Source organism: Thamnophis sirtalis, unplaced genomic scaffold, assembly GCF_051295495.1.
Source record: "Thamnophis sirtalis isolate CommonGarterSnake01/CBP01778 unplaced genomic scaffold, rThaSir2_p1.2 scaffold_2, whole genome shotgun sequence".
Taxonomy (NCBI): Eukaryota; Metazoa; Chordata; class Lepidosauria; order Squamata; family Natricidae; genus Thamnophis; species Thamnophis sirtalis.
In genome coordinates, this window is record NW_028261382.1 from 115,613,679 (window position 1) to 115,632,899 (window position 19,221).

General features: G+C 41.9%; 1 protein-coding gene across 1 annotated transcript in view; it reads left to right on the forward strand.

Annotated features, from left to right (window-relative positions):
- The window catches only part of SAMD12 (sterile alpha motif domain containing 12), a 325,551-nt gene that overhangs the window by 112,513 nt on the left and 193,817 nt on the right, over positions 1 to 19,221 (forward strand). Inside the window, exon 4 of the mRNA XM_087706751.1 lies at positions 9,843 to 9,983. Coding sequence (XP_087562877.1) covers positions 9,843 to 9,983 — 141 coding nt within the window. The remainder of the gene's footprint in view (positions 1 to 9,842; positions 9,984 to 19,221) is intronic.

Genomic DNA, 19,221 nt, shown 5'->3' on the forward strand with positions numbered 1-19,221 from the left:
CCCATCTGCCTTGTTCCCCATCATCTTCTTTCTCCCTTCCAGCATTAGAGCCTTTTTCAGAGAGCTACTTCTTTGCATAATGGTCCAAAATAGGATAATTTGAATTGAAACCAGAACTCTTCTTGTGGGACTTAATGGGGAGATAATTAGAAAAGTGTTATGGAAAATTGATTTTATATATGAAAACTTCTACAAGATTATTACATGCACAGAAATGGAAAGACCTGAATCACAACGGAGGTATGTCTGGTGACGATGTTAGAATTAGCAGAGACGGCAAAATTGAGTTGTTTGAAAGGACTATAACTACAGTTATTAGTGACTGGAAACCCCTTAGGGACTTTTTGCGGAGAAAAGAAACTGAATTTTGTGATTTAGGGATTTGATTATTAGAAAGGGTAGACAATGGAAAGAAGGAAATTATGTTTTAATCTTACAGAGAGAAGATATAGACATACATGTAACTGGTATTAAGAAGACTGGAAGCCAGTTAAAACTTTTCTTTCTCCTTTCTTTTTTTCCTCTTGAATTGTCTTCTTTGCACTTTTTTTTCACTTATATATTTTCTTTGCTTCCCTTTGTCTTGTCTTTCAAAACTTTGAGCCTGGTCATTTGGGCCTCCAGTAAGAATAAGGTGACCAGATGTCCAGCATCTGGTGGGACAGGCACGCCTTTTCATAATTTGTCCCGCGTCCTGGGCCGTTCTTGAAAACCCCCACTTTATTTTGGGGCTCGCTCGCTCCCCTGCCCATCAGCTGCCGCTAGCTCGCTTGTTCGTTCCCCCATCCATTTTTACACTAATCTAAGCCAGCCCAGCCTGCCGCTCACTGATTGGCCTGGACTCCAGCCTGCCGCTCACTGATTGGCCTGGGCTCCAGCCAGCTCACTGATTGGCTGGAGTCCACTTAGCACGCTGTGTGAGTCACACGAGTCTCCATTTCATTTCGCCTTCGCGGCTATTTGCTTTGTTTTGCTGCTTCACTGGTGAATAACCAGTGGGAATTAGTAACCTGCACGGGGTTAGTGAAACAGCCGCCGCCGCCGCCCTCCTCCCCTTCCCTGTGTGCGAGAAAGGCGCCCGCTCGCCAGCCCGCCCACCCTTGGGCTCCGGGGGCAGCACTTTCCCAGTGCCGCCACTGCTGCGCTGGTTCCTTCGTGCCCCTCCCACCCCTCTGCCTCCTCAGACCTCCACGCAAGAGCGGATACTATTTTTGTATTGTATGAAAATTTTTGTTGCTCCGTATAAAATTTTTAATCAAACCAGCCCCCCCCCCCCGTTCAAATGTGTCCCTCTTTACCAATCTGAAAATCTGGTCACCTTAAGTAAGAAGCCTGGGTTGCTTTGTTTGACGATCCATCGGTGTGTTTTCTTAGCTGTCCATGAAACTCCTGGGAATCTCCAATACCAAAGTTCCAAAATCTGAATATTCTTCTTACCCTGCTTCTTCAAAATCCAACTTCTGTTTTCATGGAGTGTTACAGGGAATACCATGACTTGCATATTCTGATCTTTGTAGATACAGACACATCACAGTATCTGAATATCTTTTCTAAGGTCTTCATGTGCTTCTTAGTGCTAGTCTATGGTATATCTCTTGACCGCTCGTTCTGTTACTGTTAATGAAAATGTAAAGGTTTCCTCTGTCCAGTCATCTTTGACTCTAAGGGGTTGTGTTCATCTCTGTTCCCTAAGCGAGGCAGCCAACTTTGCCTGAAGATGCTTTCGTGGTCATGTAGCCAGCAAGACTATAGGCCAGTGGTGGGATTCAGCCGGTTCACACTGGTTGTGTCCCCCCTCTCGCTATCGAAATGAATCTGGGTGCTGCGCTGTGCTGCAATGGAGAAACAAGCAACAGAGCGGCCAGTGTGAGGAGGAGAAGACCGCTTTCCCTCTTTCTTCTCCCTGATCCTCCTCCTTCCCTCCTGCCAGCCACTCCATTTCCCATTTCTTCCCATTGCAGTTCAGTGCCCAGGATCCACTTTGATAGTGGAGGAAAAAGTTATTTAACAACTGGTTCGCCCTGGGTCAGGTTGCCCATCGTGGGAGGCTCATCCCACATGTGCGGCAGAGCTGGAGGACGGGGATGGGCCAACCTTCTCACGACAGCTAGCCTGACCCTGGCCAAACTGGTTGTTAAATTATTTGAATCCCACTACTGCTATTGGCCAAGGTGCATGGAATGTTGTTACCTTTCCACCGAAGTGGTACCTATTTATCTACTTAGCAATAGCAATAGCAGTTAGACTTATATACCGCTTCATAGGGCTTTCAGCCCTCTCTAAATAGTTTACAGAGTCAGCATATTGCCCCCAACAACAATCCGGGTCCTCATTTTACCCACCTTGGAAGGATGGAAGGCTGAGTCAACCCTGAGCCGGTGAGATTTGAACAGCTGAACTGCAGAACTGCAGTCAGCTGAAGTAGCCTGCAGTGCTGCATTTAACCACTGCGCCACCTCTACTTGTATTTGCATGCTTTCGAACTGCTAGGTTGGCAGGAGCTGGGGGAAGAACAGGAGCTCACCGCATCATGCGGGTCTTGAACTTCTTCTGATCAACCTTCTGATCAAGATGCTCAGTACCCTAACCTAGGCCACCCTGTATCTCTTGACTGTCTGCTCTGTTAAGAGTTGATCCTAAAAAGCAGAAGCTAACCACCTCTTCATTGACGTCTTCATTGCCAATTCTAAGGCTGAATGTTGTATGTGTTGTCATTAGTTTGGCCTTATTAATGTTTAATTTTAGTCCCATTTTCTCATTGTGCTCCCTGACTTTATTACCAGAGCTCGGTAGAGCCTATGCATTGTTAGCTATATATATGAGAAACTCCTTGATCTCATATATGATACTATTGCTGTCTTTCTCACATTCAATTTTAATAGTGTATTTAAGCACAACTCATACTCTTGACAGCTGTATATCAATAACTAGAGGATTTATTTACTTCCTTCCCAACATAGTTATTCCAATAATGAAGAATAACCAATCCCTTGCTTCCAGAGCAAATAAAACAGTATTCTATCACAATGCAAATGTGAGTTGTTTTCTTCTAATGCTTAATTGATCATTATTTGCCTTCATGGGCTAGAGGTCAGGGTGGGGGTTAAATTGTGATTTAAAAAAAAACCTGGACTTTTAATGTTGTACGCCACCAAGCCTCACTGTGTGAGTTGTGCAGTTATATAAATTTGTTTAACAAATACATATTTTGTGGAATTTTTGGAGGGTTGCTGCTTTGTTTGGCTGGTTGTATAGATTACCTGGTTATAGAAATTCATTTTGGCAGATGGGCCTAAAAGGAACGAGAATACCTTATATTAAAGTATTAAAGATTTTTCATGTTTGCGGAATGTGTCTCTTTTCTTCCTTTCTTTCACATCTCACAATCCAGTTGGCAAGCTTCGCTCTTCCCCATTTCATTACTTTTGAAAGGCTGCCTTTACTGTTTATACATAATACCGGATTAACAATGTGCAATTAAGAATACTGCTGAATACCTCTAAGAATACCTAAACTGCTTTAGAATAGATTAGCATTATGTCTATGAATAGGAGATAAAACAAGACGCTATTTTGTTGATCCAGAGCTGAAGGCTTTGTAATTACAATTGTGAGAACTTAATAAGCAGTTTATATTTTTAATAAAATTGCAAGGCTGATTGAAACCTATTTACCAGCTGTGGCTTCACATCTTCCCTATACATGCCAATGAAATATCAATACAAGAGTAACTTACTTATATGAAACTAGCCAGGGCAATTCTTTAGTTGGTTATCCATCAACCAAGATTAGCTTGCTCAAAGATCCTCAAAGCTAAACATCATCCTTTAACTTTCACACTATACCTAAATCTGGTGTCATTCAGACTTCAGTTTCTCTCTCTCTCTTGGATTTGATGGTATTAGAATGTAGAGGATCACATAGGAAAAAGGTCCATCAGTAATCCTGCTGTTAAGCCAATAAGCTTCCTATGGAATCTCTGTAGAGAGATACGGAGATATAGGTTGAAATAGCATGGCTCGCTGTCTGCATTCTTTTCTCCTTTACATACAGTGCACTTCTAGAGTGGTGCAGTGGCCTAGAGGTGGCGCTCTCACCTCACAATCAGAAGACTGTGAGTTCGATCCTAGGTGGGGGCAGATATTTCTCTCCCTGGGCACGATGGGAATATATCTGCTGAATATGAATCCGCATTGGCGTCAGGTAGGGCATCCGGCCAGTAAAGGCTCAGCTCCATTCAGTTGCCCAGACTCCACCCTGTAAGGGATTATGAGGTCATTAAAAGAAGATGATGATATAGTGCACTTTTAATTTTCCATTTCTACTAACATCAATTATTTAATTTTATAAATATTAACACCATCCACAATTTGACATTCTTAATAGTGTTTGGTTAAAGAAGAAGAAGATGTAGGATCTGTAGGTTTGTGGAAAATTACACCTTTGTTCAGAACTTAAGAGTGAACTAATATTTTCGTAAGGATTGGGTGGTAGAATTAATTGTGCAGACAGCTATTGCACGAGGCTTGTATTGTGGCCCGCTAGCGTCAAGGGAGCTGGCAGCAGATTCAGACAGTGAGGAGGTTGGGGAGGAACATGGCCCAGTCCTGGAGTCTGGGGAAGGCTCTGAAGAGGGCTCTGTGTTGGAGTCAGAGAGGGGGCCAGGGCTGTCTGATAGTTAGCAGCAGACATCAGTGAGGCAGATGAACAGCTGGAGCCTGTTCCCAGTGTGTGCATGTTCAGAGTTGCCAGACAAAGGGAACAGCTAAGGAACAAGGGTTGACTTGGGAGTAAGGCCACAGGTGGACAGTGAATGGCCCCTCCCATAGGGAATAAAAGGGGAGTGAAAGGGAGGGGTGATTGCAGGAGACAATGAGTTCATTCCTGCATTCTTGCCAAGTATTGTGTCCAGTGATGGGATTCAAAATTTTTTTACTACCGGTTCTGTGGGCATGGTTTGGTGGGTGTGGAATGGCTTGGTGGGCGTGGCTTGGTGGGCATGGCAGAGGAAGGATACTGCATAATCTCCATTCCCTCCCGATCAGCTGAGACTAAGGAGACAGAGAATAGATGGGGCGGTGCCATTCAGCTGTGGTATTTATGAATTCTTCGAACTACTCAAAACGTTCGCTACCGGTTCTTCAGAACTGGTCAGAACCTGCTGAATACCACTTCTGATTGTGGTGTCTGAAAGATATCGGCCTGGCCACTATCCAAGACTGATAAAGGTTGGTAATTGTGAACTATCTTGAAAGACTGTGGGCCAGGACTTTGCTGGAGAGGAATTCACTGTAAATTAAATAAAAGGGGTATATGGGGATGAGGACTCGGCTCCCTGTTGCTGGAGAAGCCTAGTTCAGAACAGCTTGGTTGATCTCAAATTATAATTTGTTGACTACATAAAAACTGCGAGATTGTTTCATTCTGTTGAAACATTGCTGCTATTTTCTGGCTCACGGACAGGAGAATGTTCTGTTACCAGTCAGAAGACAAGAAAAATGACCTTTTCTTCTCCAGGCAATAGAGAATAGGAGATAAGAATAGATCTTAACAGTCATCCAGCTCACTGACTGATAATGGTTTTCTGCAGTGTTTCAAAGGTAGATATTTCCATGCAGTGCTGGGACTTGAACCCAGGTTCAATCCTCAACATTTTTGCATGCAAGCCACATCTTCTTTCTAATACTTTAAGAATTTTCCATGATAGCTCTGTCTTTGTCCTCAGGACATATATCATACAAGCGAACTTCATGCAGGAATAAACTATAAAGCCGTTGCCTGCCTCTATAGGACAAGAACACATCAATTCTTTTCAGAGCATAATAGCAGCATACATACATACATACATACATACATACATACATACATACATACGTGTGTGTTGCAATTTGTGCTGATAAATAAATAAAGGGAGACTAGTATAGATCTATTTCAAGCTATTTAGCTCTCATCAGCTAGCCATACCCTTACTGGGATTTGAACCTGTGCTGTAGGCTCCAGCTGTTCATCTGCCTCACTGATGTCTGACTCTGAAGACAGCTAATCAACTGGTATATGGCTCTGGCTCCCTCTCTGCCTCCAACACAGAGCTTTCATTAGAGCCTTCCCCAAACTCCAAGGCTGGCCCATATTCCTCCCCAACCTCCTCACTGTTTGATTCTGATGTCAGCTCCACTGGCCACTGGCAGGCCACAACACTTGTTCAGGATTTAGTGGCTCCGGGTTGTTGTATCCATTGGTGAAAGGAAAGCAGGACTTTAAAAAGAAGTAAAAGGAATACCTTATATACAGTCCTTGACTTATGACCACAATTAGATCAGAATGTCTTTGACTAAGCAAGATTGCTGTTAAGGGAGTCATGCCCAATATTATAACAACATTTTGCCATAGTTTTTAAGTGAATCATGTGGACTCATCTATAAAATGCATCCTGAGATCCATGACTCCTCTTGGGTTGAAATTTGGCAGATGTATGGCTTATTCAGTATGATGTGTCTCCACACCACTGCTTGGAATTTTAGCCAACCAGTCCTGGCATAGCCCTCCAGAGGCCTGGTAGACCAGCCCCTCCTTTGGCCACTGGAGATCTGGTACCATTCTAGCTTTCTGGAGGCTGAGTAGCTGGTCCCACCATCAACTGCTAGAGGGGGGGACGGGACAGCCATGGTGAAACTGACAGGAAATCAAAACTCACTCCCACTCCTACTGCTTCTTTTATCCTTGGTCATTATGTTTCTATGTTTAGGTAAGAGGAACTATCTAGGAAATGATGATCCAACAGGTCATGCTTTGTCTAATTGAAAATAAAATCAATCTATAGCCTTAGCAGCTATTTGACCTTGGGTAACGTTGGCCAGATTTGGACATTAAGCAGGGTCAAGCATCATTCACACTTGAATGGGAGGAAATCCTCTTACCTTCGCTACCGATTCGGAACAGGGAGTGCATGCCCATGTGCAGAGCATCCATGATGATGTCTGGGTGGGTGCACAGTGCCTTCTGCCACCACCACTACAAACTGGGGCAAACTGGCAAAATACCACCTCTGGAGACCACTGAGAACTCTAAGGCTTGATTCAGTAGTTAAAAGCATTTTGGAAGAAAACGGCAGTAAACTATCCAGGAAAACTGCATGGATATGTCAAGGAAGTTCCCAAGAGTTGAGTTTACCCTAGACAGGATTTTACCTACAGCCATATTTACTGAACAGTTAGTGCATCTAGGAAATGAGTTTGTAAATGTACAAGGAACAAGTAATGTAAATTTATATGTCTTGTCTGCCAAAGTTTTAGATTTGTATTTAATTTGCCTTGTGGCTCTTTGAGGTCCTTCCTGCAAGCTCCAAAAATGGCTGTCTTACATTTTGCAATGCATTTCCAAAGCAGCTTAAATATGATTTGTGCTTGAATTTATACTTCAGACGGGAATTCGAGTTATGATTATTTCTTCCTCTTCAAATCATCAAGGCTTCCTGAATAGGTTCAGCTGAAAAACAGAACTATCTTAACAGTCTTTTATCTCCAAGATTTGTAAAGGATCAATATAGTTCCCATCAGGACAATAAATTATTTGCTGAAACACTTCCAGGAATTAAAATGTTCAGTTTTTATTAACTTTTTTCTTCTTGAACTAGAAGCTTCTTCATTGTGTGGGATAGCTGGTGTTCTCCCAATATCACTCAAAAACAATGGAGAGTATTTGAACAATTAGGTCGGGGTTAGATTTTAGGATTGCTACTATTTAATAAAGAAGAGCCATACCACAATGAAATATTTCTCCTGATACGACTATCTAAAGTCTAATAGGTAAGGTACTGGCCTAAAAACCAGGAGACTGTGAGTTCTAGTCCCACTTTAGGCACAAAGCCAATTGGATGACCTTGGATCAATCACTCTCTCTCAGCCCAACTCACTTGATAGGATTCTTGTTTTGGGGGAAATATAGGAAGGAAGGAAGGAAGGAAGGAAGGAAGGAAGGAAGGAAGGAAGGAAGGAAGGAAGGAAGGAAGGAAGGAAGGAAGGAAGGAAGGACAGCAATTTGCACTGTGAATAGACAATGGCTAAAATGATGATGATACATACACACATACAATAAAGGCAGGATATAAATAAATATTTGGAGGGCCAAAGAGCATTATTATTCCAGGACCCAAGGACAGTTAAAGATGCATTCTGAGGCCCTTATGTCACCACAGAGATTGTCAATCTTTTGATGGTCACAAGGTGAAGGAAGTGCTGGGATTTATAGTCCTCTGTGAAGATTGTTCCAGATTAACATCTTTCTTATTAAGTAATGTTTCCACCAGCCCATCACCCAAGCACAATCCTGTTGTACGTGCAAGTTTTGGGTTAAAGACCTGTTTCTCCTGTTGCACTTTATTTTTTAAAATATTTTTGATAGTTTAATTGATTGTGTTACTCTACTTTGGCTTCTGTTGTCTACATTGTCTTCTATTGTGAGGGATGCATCTGAATAAAGTGGCAGAATATTGTAGATAAGTACAACTACTTTACACTGACCCCATACAAATGAGCCCTCAGCAAGTACAATTTATTCCCTACCTATTCAACAAAGATCTCTCCCATTGCTTGCTAGATGTTCCTCCTAAGCACAGGGACCAGGGATTGAACTTGAGATCTTGAGTATATAAAACTGAGCTGTGGTGGCACAGCGGTTAGAATGCAGTATTGCAGGCTAACTAACTGCAGCAGCCTGATCCTGATTCAGCCTTCCATCCTTCTGAGATTGGTAAAATGAGGACCAAGATTATTGGGGGCAAAATGCTGACTCTGGAAACCAATCAGAGAGGGCTGTAAAGCATTAGTAAAAGTAAAGGTTCCTCTCGCACATATGTGCTAGTTGTTCTTGACTCTAGGGGGCGGTGCTCATCTCCGTTTCAAGAGCCGAGGTGGCGCAGTGGTTAAATGCAGCACTGCAGGCTACTTCAGCTGACTGCAGTTCTGCAGTTTGGCTGTTCAAATCTCACCGGCTCAGGGTTGACTCAGCCTTCCATCCTTCCGAGGTGGGTAAAATGAGGACCTGGATTGTTGGGGGCAATATGCTGACTCTGTAAACCTCTTAGAGAGGGCTGAAAGCCCTATGAAGCGGTATATAAGTCTAACTGCTATTGCTATTGCTAAAGCCAAAGAGGCAGTGCTGTTCAAAGACATCTTTATGGTCAAGTGGCCAGCATGACTAAACACCAAAACGGCACAGAATACTATTACCTTCCCACCAAAGGTGGTCCCTATTTTTCTTCTTGCGTTTTTTACATGCTTTTGAACTGCTAGGTTGGCAGAAGCTGGGACAAGTAACGGGAGCTCCCTCCGTTACACGGCGCTAGGGATTTGAACCTCTGAACTGCCGACCTTTCTGATCAACAAGTTCAGCATCTTAGCCACCGAGCCACCGCATCCCTTTCTGTAAAGTCTTATGAAGTGGTATTTAAGTCTAAATGCTATTGTTCTTGCTCTATGTTCTCCTCCTAAGCAATTGTGCAGTCCTCATAGCTACCTTTTTGACCATAACATATCAAGCACAGCACCTTTCCTATAACAAGTACAGGCGCTGGAATCTCAATGAGCTATTTCATCTTCGGAACCTGGATCTCCAGTGTGGAATGTAATTAAATCACTGAGCCAACAAATATTTCGGGGGCCCACCTATTCCTCTCAATCTACCCCATTGTGAATCAGATTATTTCCGAGAGAATATTGGCACCACGGGCAGGTTTTCTCTCCTAGAACGAAAGTATTGACAGCATGTAGAATTTTTTTTTTATTATTCATTAAACGCAAATCCTGGAGTAATCCTTCTTCCTCTTGTCTCTTCCTTTGGATCCAGGCCGCGCGCTGCTCCGGTTAACCGACAAAAAGCTGGAGCGAATGGGGATTGCTCAGGAGAGCTTGCGTCAGCACATTCTGCAGCAAGTGCTCCAGCTGAAAGTGAGGGAGGAAGTCCGAAACCTGCAGCTGCTCACACAAGGTAGGAAGCGTTCGACTCCAGGAGAAGGCAGAAGGTGAGACAGGAAGGTCACCTTCAAGCAGGGAGAGATTAATTTGATGCTTCTCCCTGTGTTGAACTTACGCACAAGGAGGTCTCGTGCCAACCCGAGCACTCTCCCTCACACCGAGCAAGAGGGAAATAAGAAAAAAAAACCAGGTGATTTATGTATTATGGACTACCTGCCTGTTATGATAAGAGCCTCTATTTTTTGTATTAGAAACAAGCCCTTCTGTTGTTTCCTAGCACATATTTGCATACAGGAGTTGGTCCTTCTGGAGACAAGTATATTCTGTGTTAATTAATGGAAATGAAATCGTGATGCTTTGCTTCCCTATCACTCATGCTGCTGAGGAAAGCATCCATTGTTTGACTTCATAGGGGCTGATTTTGAAAACAGAAGCTTTGTGCTTAATTATTTGGATTCTAGTGTTAGTCAATACAGTATTATTCCCCGTGCTGATCTCTTCCATTGTCTGAAATCCAGCTGGCCAACACTTTATGTTTTGTTATGCTGTGATATCAGTACTGGGTGTTTTCTGTCACCTTCTGTTATGAATTGATGCTTGCAGGATTGGCAGAGACTGGAACCAACACATCTAAAAGGTGCTAGGTTGGAAAAGCTCGCATAGATGGAAGGAAAGATCTGGTCAAAAGCTATTTTCAGTAGCTGAGTTGTGTTAACTTTAATGCTGAGTTCTCTGGTTCGTAACAGGGTTAAATCCATGGCCCAAGTGAAAGCTTTTACTACCAGACCCAACATAATTCCAACCTGTTAGTCTAAGAAGTTCTTCCAAAACTCAGACCAAAAGAGATGAAGCTCATTCTGGAAGAAACTGAGCAACAACACAGAACAAAATAATAGGTCACAAAGGTGCTTTTTCAAGAGGCAACTGGACTTTCTGGTTTTTCTTTGAAGATGTTTTGCTTCTCATCCAAGAAACTTCTTCAGCTCTGACTTCTCCACCATCCAGTCAGAGCTGAAGAAGCTTCTTGGATGAGAAGCGAAAAGTCTTCAAAGAAAACCCAGGAAGTCCAGTTGCCTCTTGAAAAGGCACCTTTGGGACAACCATGACCTGGATGACTGAGAAGCTCCATAGACACATAGAATAATAGGGTTGGAGAGGACCTGGGAGGTCTTCTAGTCCAGCCCTCTTCCCATGCCAAGAGATCCTATACCATTCCAGTTGTTCTTTGGGCTTGGTTACGTGGATACATGTGGTCATGGCAAGTATAACAGAATAACAGAACAGAATAATAGAGTTGGAAGGGATGCCAGAGATTCTCCAGTCCAACCCTCCATCCAAGCAGGAGACCTTATACCATTTTAGACAAATGGTCGTCCAAACTCTTCTTGAAAGTATATCCTCATTTTTCCATACTCACGCTTTTCATATCAAAGAAAGTAAATACTCATCCAGCACTATAGAAGCTTCTCTCAACTTGGAGTCAAAATTGGAATAGATGTAACACATTTGATCAAAAGTATTTTGCAATATCTGTCCACTAATGAATCTTATCATCTTAGACTCAAAATATAATAACGTTTTAACTACTTGGATCAACTCAGCTTAGTGGCAATCTTGTCTTACCTATATGATAAAGTCTAGACCTCAACCATAAAACTTTAACTTGCTATTAAGCAAACATCTTCCTATTGTTCTAAACGAGTAAGTTGTCGCTAAGAAAGTTGATTTGGAATATCTGTAATCCCTTGATTTCTCCTGCCAAATCAGATTTCTTTCCCTTGATTGAGCTTGATCCAGTCTTGCCTGATTAATTCAAGAAGTAATTGGTTTATCCTCTGAGCCTTATGAAACCTCACGATAGAAATATTACAGAATAGATGTTTAAATGGGCATTAAAATTTACCTTCTCAAAACAAAACAAAAACAAGCCAAGCCAAATAAATCAACCAAAATGACCCAAAAAGTTTTCAAGTTCATCAGGCAAGCTGTTGCCCTGAATACAGGCCAGAAAATAAAGAAAAAGTCCATAATTTCGGTGGGGTGTCATGACTTAAGAGACAAATTCCAAATCATTTCCAAGATGATGATTGTGGAGCAAATATAGTTGTGTAAGATGTTAGTAAAATGGTTACCAGTTGGTCCTTCACCTCTGAAAACAGAAGCATTTATTCCCAGCCTGCTTTTACTGAGTGCAAAGGATTATAGGCTGGAATTTTGGTTGCTAAGGGATGTGGCCAGTGGTGGGATTCAAATAATTTAACAATGGGTTCTCTGCCCTAATGATTTCCTCCAACAGCCAGTTCACCAAACTGCTCAGAAACTTAACAACCGGTTCTCCCGAAGTGGTGCGAACCGGCTGAATCCCACCACTGGATGGAGCCATAAAACAAGATGTCAGATGATTACATCACTTAGCAACTGCAAACCCCATAATCCCAATTGCAATTGTTAAGAAAAATTTCAAAGTTTACCAGTTGTTAGCTGAGTACCTACCCCAACGCAAGCCTTTATCGCTCTTCAAAATCTGAAAAATTAAAATAGACTAGTCATTAAATGTAGGTGAAAGGAGTGGTGCGGTGGCCGAGAGGTAGAGTTCTTGCCTCACAATCAGTAGGCTATGAGTTCGAACCTAGGTAGAGGCAGATATTTCTCTCTCTGGGCACAATGAGAATATATCTGCAGAACAAATCTCCACATTGGCAACAGGAAGGGCATCCGGCCAGTAAACATGCTGCTAGCTCCATTCGGTTGCCCAGATTCTACCCTGCATGGGATTATAGGGTTGTTAAAAGAAGATGATTAAGTGCAGATGAAAGATGTGGAGGACTAGAGGAATTTACAGAGATTGCTTGAGGTTATCCTTCTCCAAATAGCCAACTACAAATTTTGATACTTAAATCTCGAGATACTCTATATTCATAGAATACATCTTGGAATTCCAGAGACTATTGTAGACCTTCTCAGTTGGTTCCAGTCTTTCCTCTTCCTCTTCAAGTCAAGGATTTGAAATGTATTTCTATTTCCCTTATGAAATCAAGGCCGTGACTTGATTTTTCTTCATTAACTTTAATATAAGCCTAGGTAGGTTGGGCTGAGAGAGAGTAAGTGGTGTTTGAGTAAGAACTTCAACTTGTCTAACATCCTAACCATTATGAACAGTCTATTGAGCAGAAGGGTAATTTTGTCCATTCTTCTTTGTTTCCTCTTGTTGCCTAGCATTTTCTTTGTTCAATATTGCTAGAATATAAAATGCAGGATCTTTACTGTTGTTCCTGGCCAGTCTTTGGTTCAAAACTCACTCACAAAGAAAAGACAAAATCTGATCACTGAAAATTAGATCAGATTTGCAGCTATTGCTGAAGATAATATTGCAAATTTGAACCAGCTTCCGCTCCCTAACCGCGTATTTGAATCAGCTTTCTTAGTAAATATCCACATTCAAAAAGGAACTTACTGGGAGTCATAATAATTATTTTTTTGATATCATTCGTAATTTCAGAGTTCCAAGATTCCAGCTCTCTGTGAACATACACCATGAATGGTACTACTGCTGCTAGATCTCCCTAATGCATGGCTTGTTGAGTATGGTTTCATAACTAATATAGTCTTGTGGGTGCTAAGCAGAGGCCGGTTTCACATGTTTTTACCACCTGTTCACCATGCACTGAAAATGTGAGTGCTCTTGCGCACGCGCCTTCCCCACGTGCACATGGCTTAGAAAACATGGCTAAATAGGATGACATACAGCTGGGGCAGGTGGGCAGGCCTATCTGCAGGTCACCACTACTGGTTTGCCTGAACCGGTTGGAACTGGCTGAATATCACCACTGGTGCTTTAGGGTTACAGGTGTTGGTATCAAAGTGTTGACTTTGCTCTACAAGAGACTTGTGTCAGTCTCACCAAAGTGCCTTCTCCATTGCTATGGTTTAAACTTGATTCAAATTCATCTGCCTTGGATTTGATTTGCTGACCTGCTCTTTGGAAAGCATTTGCTGCTGAGATTATGCCACGTATAAGCACACTTCTAATGTACTTGGTATGACAGTTATAATTTTTCTTCCTAATTATTTGCAGGGTCAAAATTAATACTATTATTTTGCCAGGCGGTGCAATCATTTCCTTTTGTCCAAAAGGCAAAGTAGGCATGTGGGTGGTATCCCCAACTGTGATGTGCGGGGGGGGGGAGGGGAGAGAAAATGGACGATGAATAGTTGATTTTCCTTTTTGCGTTAATGGAAAATATCTGGGACAAGTGATGACGATCCTTTTCAGATAGTTGACCTTGAGGGAAGCCATTCCTGAGATTCACCTTTTGAGTGAAGTTAATGCTATGCCAGCCAAGGTTGTGAACCCTTCACAAGACTTAGATTGGGGTCAATAGTTCTCTGTAGTGCTTTCGATACTTTAGATATAGCCTTGACTGGAAGATAAGGGCTCGCCTCAGTGAAGTGACTTAACCAAGATGTTTTGTAGGCTGTCCCAATGATCTTACTTTGTTGAAACCAAATTATGTTATGACCAATGGGATTCATTTTCTCACTTTCTAATATTCCAGCTGTATGCCACCCTCTTGATGTTGTACAGGAAACCTTGAGGCAAAATGTGCTTCAATTCAAACTACTGTAATGCTGTTGGGATATTATCAAAGGATGTTGACTGTTGTGAATGTGGCAAATCCATGTGGGAGATTAGAAAATGTATTCATAGAAAAAGAATTGCTTAAAAAAAAGCAACATATCAAATATTATCCATGCTTTTATGCAGTTAAATCAATCACCTACTTGGAATATTGTGCCCAGTATTAGTCTTCAAAGTGGACTTCAAAAAGGATATTATACCCTAGATCTTCTATGACAGCCTTTATAGAAGGCCTCAGAGATCTGGCTAGGGAGAAACAGGCTTAGATTCAACCCTAATAAGACTGGGTGGCTGTAGGTTTTTACGGTTCTCCCCCCCCCCCCCCAATCTTCTACTACTGTGTAGACCTTTCATCTTTAGCACAAAGGGCTGATCTGGAAGACTTTTCAGAAGCTGCAACATGTCCAGAATGCAACACCATTAGCTTTCATTAAGGTCCCCAGGTGCAAATCAATCTGCAGGTCAGCAACAGTATGCCATAGGGTTGGTTTATTAGTGGAACAGTCTGCTGTTCATTCTGCCTGCTCCACCAGATCTGACAATATTTGACATGGCATCAGATGGGAGCCAAGAAACAGGAATTCTTTGTCACAGCAGCTGCCATCACCACTAACCACCAGCCCCCAATTCATATATTTTAACCCTGTTGGCCTTCCAAAAGGCCTTAAGATTTGGTTATTTCAGTGTGCATTAGCAATAGCAATAGACTTATATACTGCTCTTATAGAAGTCTCTAAGTGTTTTACAGAATCAGCCTATTGTCCCCAACAATCTGGGATCATTGAAGCACTTGGAGGTTTATCTGTGTCCTCAAGGTCACCTGAGTGGTGCTCCTGGTTCCTGTAATCTGCATTTTTTCCCCTCTGGAAATCCATTCCTTATTCCCACACCATTCAAAGGGTGTTTATCCCAAATTGTATAGCTGAAAGTTCCAACAACCCTCTAAAAGGATGCAAATGACCAACTGTCTGCAAGGAATATAAATCCTTCCATTCCTCAGTATCCTGCCGGAGCTGAAGAAGCTTCTGGGATGAGAAGCAAAAAAACAAACAAACGAGAAAGTCCAGTTGCCTCCCCCAAAAGCACCTTTGGGACTAAATTGCAATAGTGAATGACATCAGAGCAAGACAGATCTTGGCCTGTATTTTCCCTTCTCCGTAAATGTATTTTGAAAAGTATGTCTCTTGCCTCCGGTAGTCCTTCTGTAGTTGCTGTAGCCTTGCAGTTGGAATTTATTTTTTAAGACCTTGATTTCTTTTCTTATTGCGTTACTTTTGATCCTGCGCCTCAAAAAAAAAAGAAAGAAGAAGAAGTATGTATAGGAAAGAGATTAATAGGCAGATTGTTTTCTGGAAGCCAATAAGCAACAAAGGAAAAAAATGAATCTCCTAGGATGGAATTTTTGGAACTCTTTAAGCTTCCAAGCCCTGCGGTAGATAATTATGTATCTTACTAGTGCAAAAAATAGTTTTGCAAGATAGAGACAGTCAAGTGTAAGCTGTCTTACCAGGGCTAGATCACACAAGTGGGTTTTGGGGGTTGTTGTTTTTTTTAACCTTGTAATCTCTGCCATGTTCTGACTGAGCTCTGCCGATGGTTGATCACACATGCTAGAAGTCAGGATGTTTCAATACGAAAGAGTCATGCATTTATGTAAATATTGTCACTATTTTCAAAACACTTAAGGGAATGTGAAAATCAGCAAAAAGAACGGCACTGCATATTATTTAAGCAGAATCTATTCTGCTGTTGAAAAATGTAAAACACATTTCCGGGTTGGTGTTTTTTTTTTTGTGGGGGGGAGGAATATTTTTAGCAGTTTGCTAACACAATAGCAGGAACACTTCTCCCACGTTCACCACCGCTTGGCACACACATATTTTCGTTTCAGTACCTGTACAGTAAATGTCAATCCAGGTCATGGATCGTCATCCAGGTCATGGATGTCCCAAAAGGGCTGTTTCAAAAGGCAACTAGGCTTTGTTTTTCCTGGAAGACGTTTTGCTTCTCATCCAAGATGCTTCTTCAGTTCTGGAAGAACTTCTGGAGAACTGAAGAAGCTTCTTGGATGAGAAGCTAAATGCCTTCCAGGAAAAGCAAAATCCATTTGCCTTTTTAAAAAGCTCCTTTGGGACTATCTCAGAGGTGGGTTCCTACCAGTTTGCACCTATTCGGTAGAACCGGTTCGTCAAATCTACCGAACCGGTTAGAAGAGGTTCCACCAGTGGACCCGGAAAGCAGGCCACACCTACAGAAGAGGTTCCAAAAATTTTTGAAACCCACCACTGGTCCTTGGATATGATTATTCTACACTATCATGCTCATCATATTTATAAAACTCAGTGCCTCTGTAAAAGGTAAGGATGACTACTGCGTTTGTGGTACAATCAGAACATTGCGTGTGTTGAAGTTGTTTTAATGCAAACCAAAGATGCCTTTTAAAAAACAAGTTTACATCATATTCTTATGCATGCCAGTGCTGTGTGTGAGGTAATTTAAGGTGGTTCTGACAAATGTTGTCAGCATCTTTCACATGGGTGGCAAGCCACTCCCATCCGGTCACATGGGTGGCAAGCCACTCCCACAAAGGAGGCCACACCCACAGAGTAGGTTCGAACAATTTTTGAAACCCACCACTGGACTACCTATATAGTATTCTCTACATTACAGTACCTATTGCAGAGGTCTTCAAACTTGGCAACTTTAAGACTTGTGGACTGGTGGCTCTGCTGGCTAGAAAATTGAGGGAGTTGAAGTCCACAAGTCTTAAAGTTGCCAGGTTTGGGGACCCCTGACCTATTTTGTAAGAGTCCCCTTGACTTGTTTTACATTTTAAAAGCACCTGCTTATTATTATTTTTTTGTTCTTCTTTAAACTTTAAGGAGAGACACATCGATTTTCAAACGGGTTCTTATTCAGCTTTAGACCAGTTCTAAACTTACTTCCTTTCAGGAACAGTCCATATCGTGCATCTTCAGATCATGCCCTGATTTTCTTTCCTAAAACTTATATGTTGAACTTGATGATGACAGCTTTTTGAATGAGATGTAAATGGAGGCTGACCCAGTTTCTTCATTACTGATTATTCCCCGAGGCTCATGTGATTGACACTTATAGGTCACGCTTCTCATTTTATGGAAAACATATCCCAAAGCACCTATAACTTCCTTGACCTATTGATCTCATTCTATTTTATCCTTACCTTGGTCTCCAGCCTCCTGCTTGGAGCATTTTTTTCTGTCTTCTCTCTCTCTCTCTCTCTCTCTCTCCCTCCCTCTCTCTCTCTCTCTCTCTCTCTTTCTCTCTCCATTTCCCAAAACATTCATGCACACACCCACACACCAGCAACAATCATTAGGCAGTGGCATATGCCCAGGATAAGTGCTATCCACTAAGCACTACAGTTGGAGGAGAAGCAAGCACTTGGAACCAAAGCAGCAACTGGGAGCAGAGTTACTGGTGCTGCTGATGAGAGTGAGGAAATGCATTTTATGTTGATGTCAGAATTATTTCCATAATTGTCAGCCAGAGGAAAACTGCAGAAAAAACAATTTCTGCCAACCTGCCTTCCATTGAGGGCCTGTACACTGCACAAGTCAAAAAGAGGGCCGTGAAAATATCTACAGACCCCTCGCATCCTGCACATCAATGGCTTCAACTCCTACCCTCAAAATGACACTATAGAGCACTGCGCATCAAAACAACTAGACACAGGAGCAGTTTTTTCCTGAATTGCATCAGTCTGCTAAACAAATAATTCCCTCACTGCTGTCAAATTATTCACTAGGGCTGCATTACTATTACTATTAGTCTTCTCATTGTTCCTATCACCCATCTCCTCCCACTTATGACTGCAGGACTGTAACTTTGTTGCTTGTATCTTTACGATTTATACTGATATTGATTGTTTCCTGATTGCTTATTTGCACCCTATGACTATCATTAAGTGCTGTACCTTATGATTCTTGACGAATGCATCTTGTCTTTTTATGTACACTGAGAGCACAGGCACCAAAGACAAATTCCTTGTGTGTCCAATCACACTTGGCCAATAAAGAATTCTGTTCTGTTATGTTCTATTCTATTCTATTCTATTCTATTCTATTCTATTCTATTCTTCTGGTTTTATGTGTTAAATTTATATTTACTGACAAAGAAATAAAGGGAGTATAGATCTATTTCAAGCTATTTAGCTCTTGTCAGCGGAAGCAGTATGCTCCATCCCGTATTTGGGAAGACCAGGTTGCCCTGATTAAAAAAAAAACACTTAATCTCTCCCCTGGTATAGCCAGCAAAGCCAGGAGAGACCGTGGCTTAGAGGTTAATACATCTACCTAAAACGCAAGCAACCCAGATTTGAATCCCAGAAAGGTATGGCTACCTGACGAGAGTTAAATAGCTTGAAATAGATCTATACTAGTCTCCTTTTATTTCTTTATTGGTAAATATAAATTGAACACAAAAATAGTTTGCTGCGAAGGCTCCTGGATTGGGGCTGAAAGGTGAAAGTGGAAGCAGTATGCTCCATCCCATATTTGGGTAGACAAGGTTGCCATGATTTAAAAAAAAACTTGTTCTGGTTTTTGTTTTTCATGTAAGGCAAACCACTCTA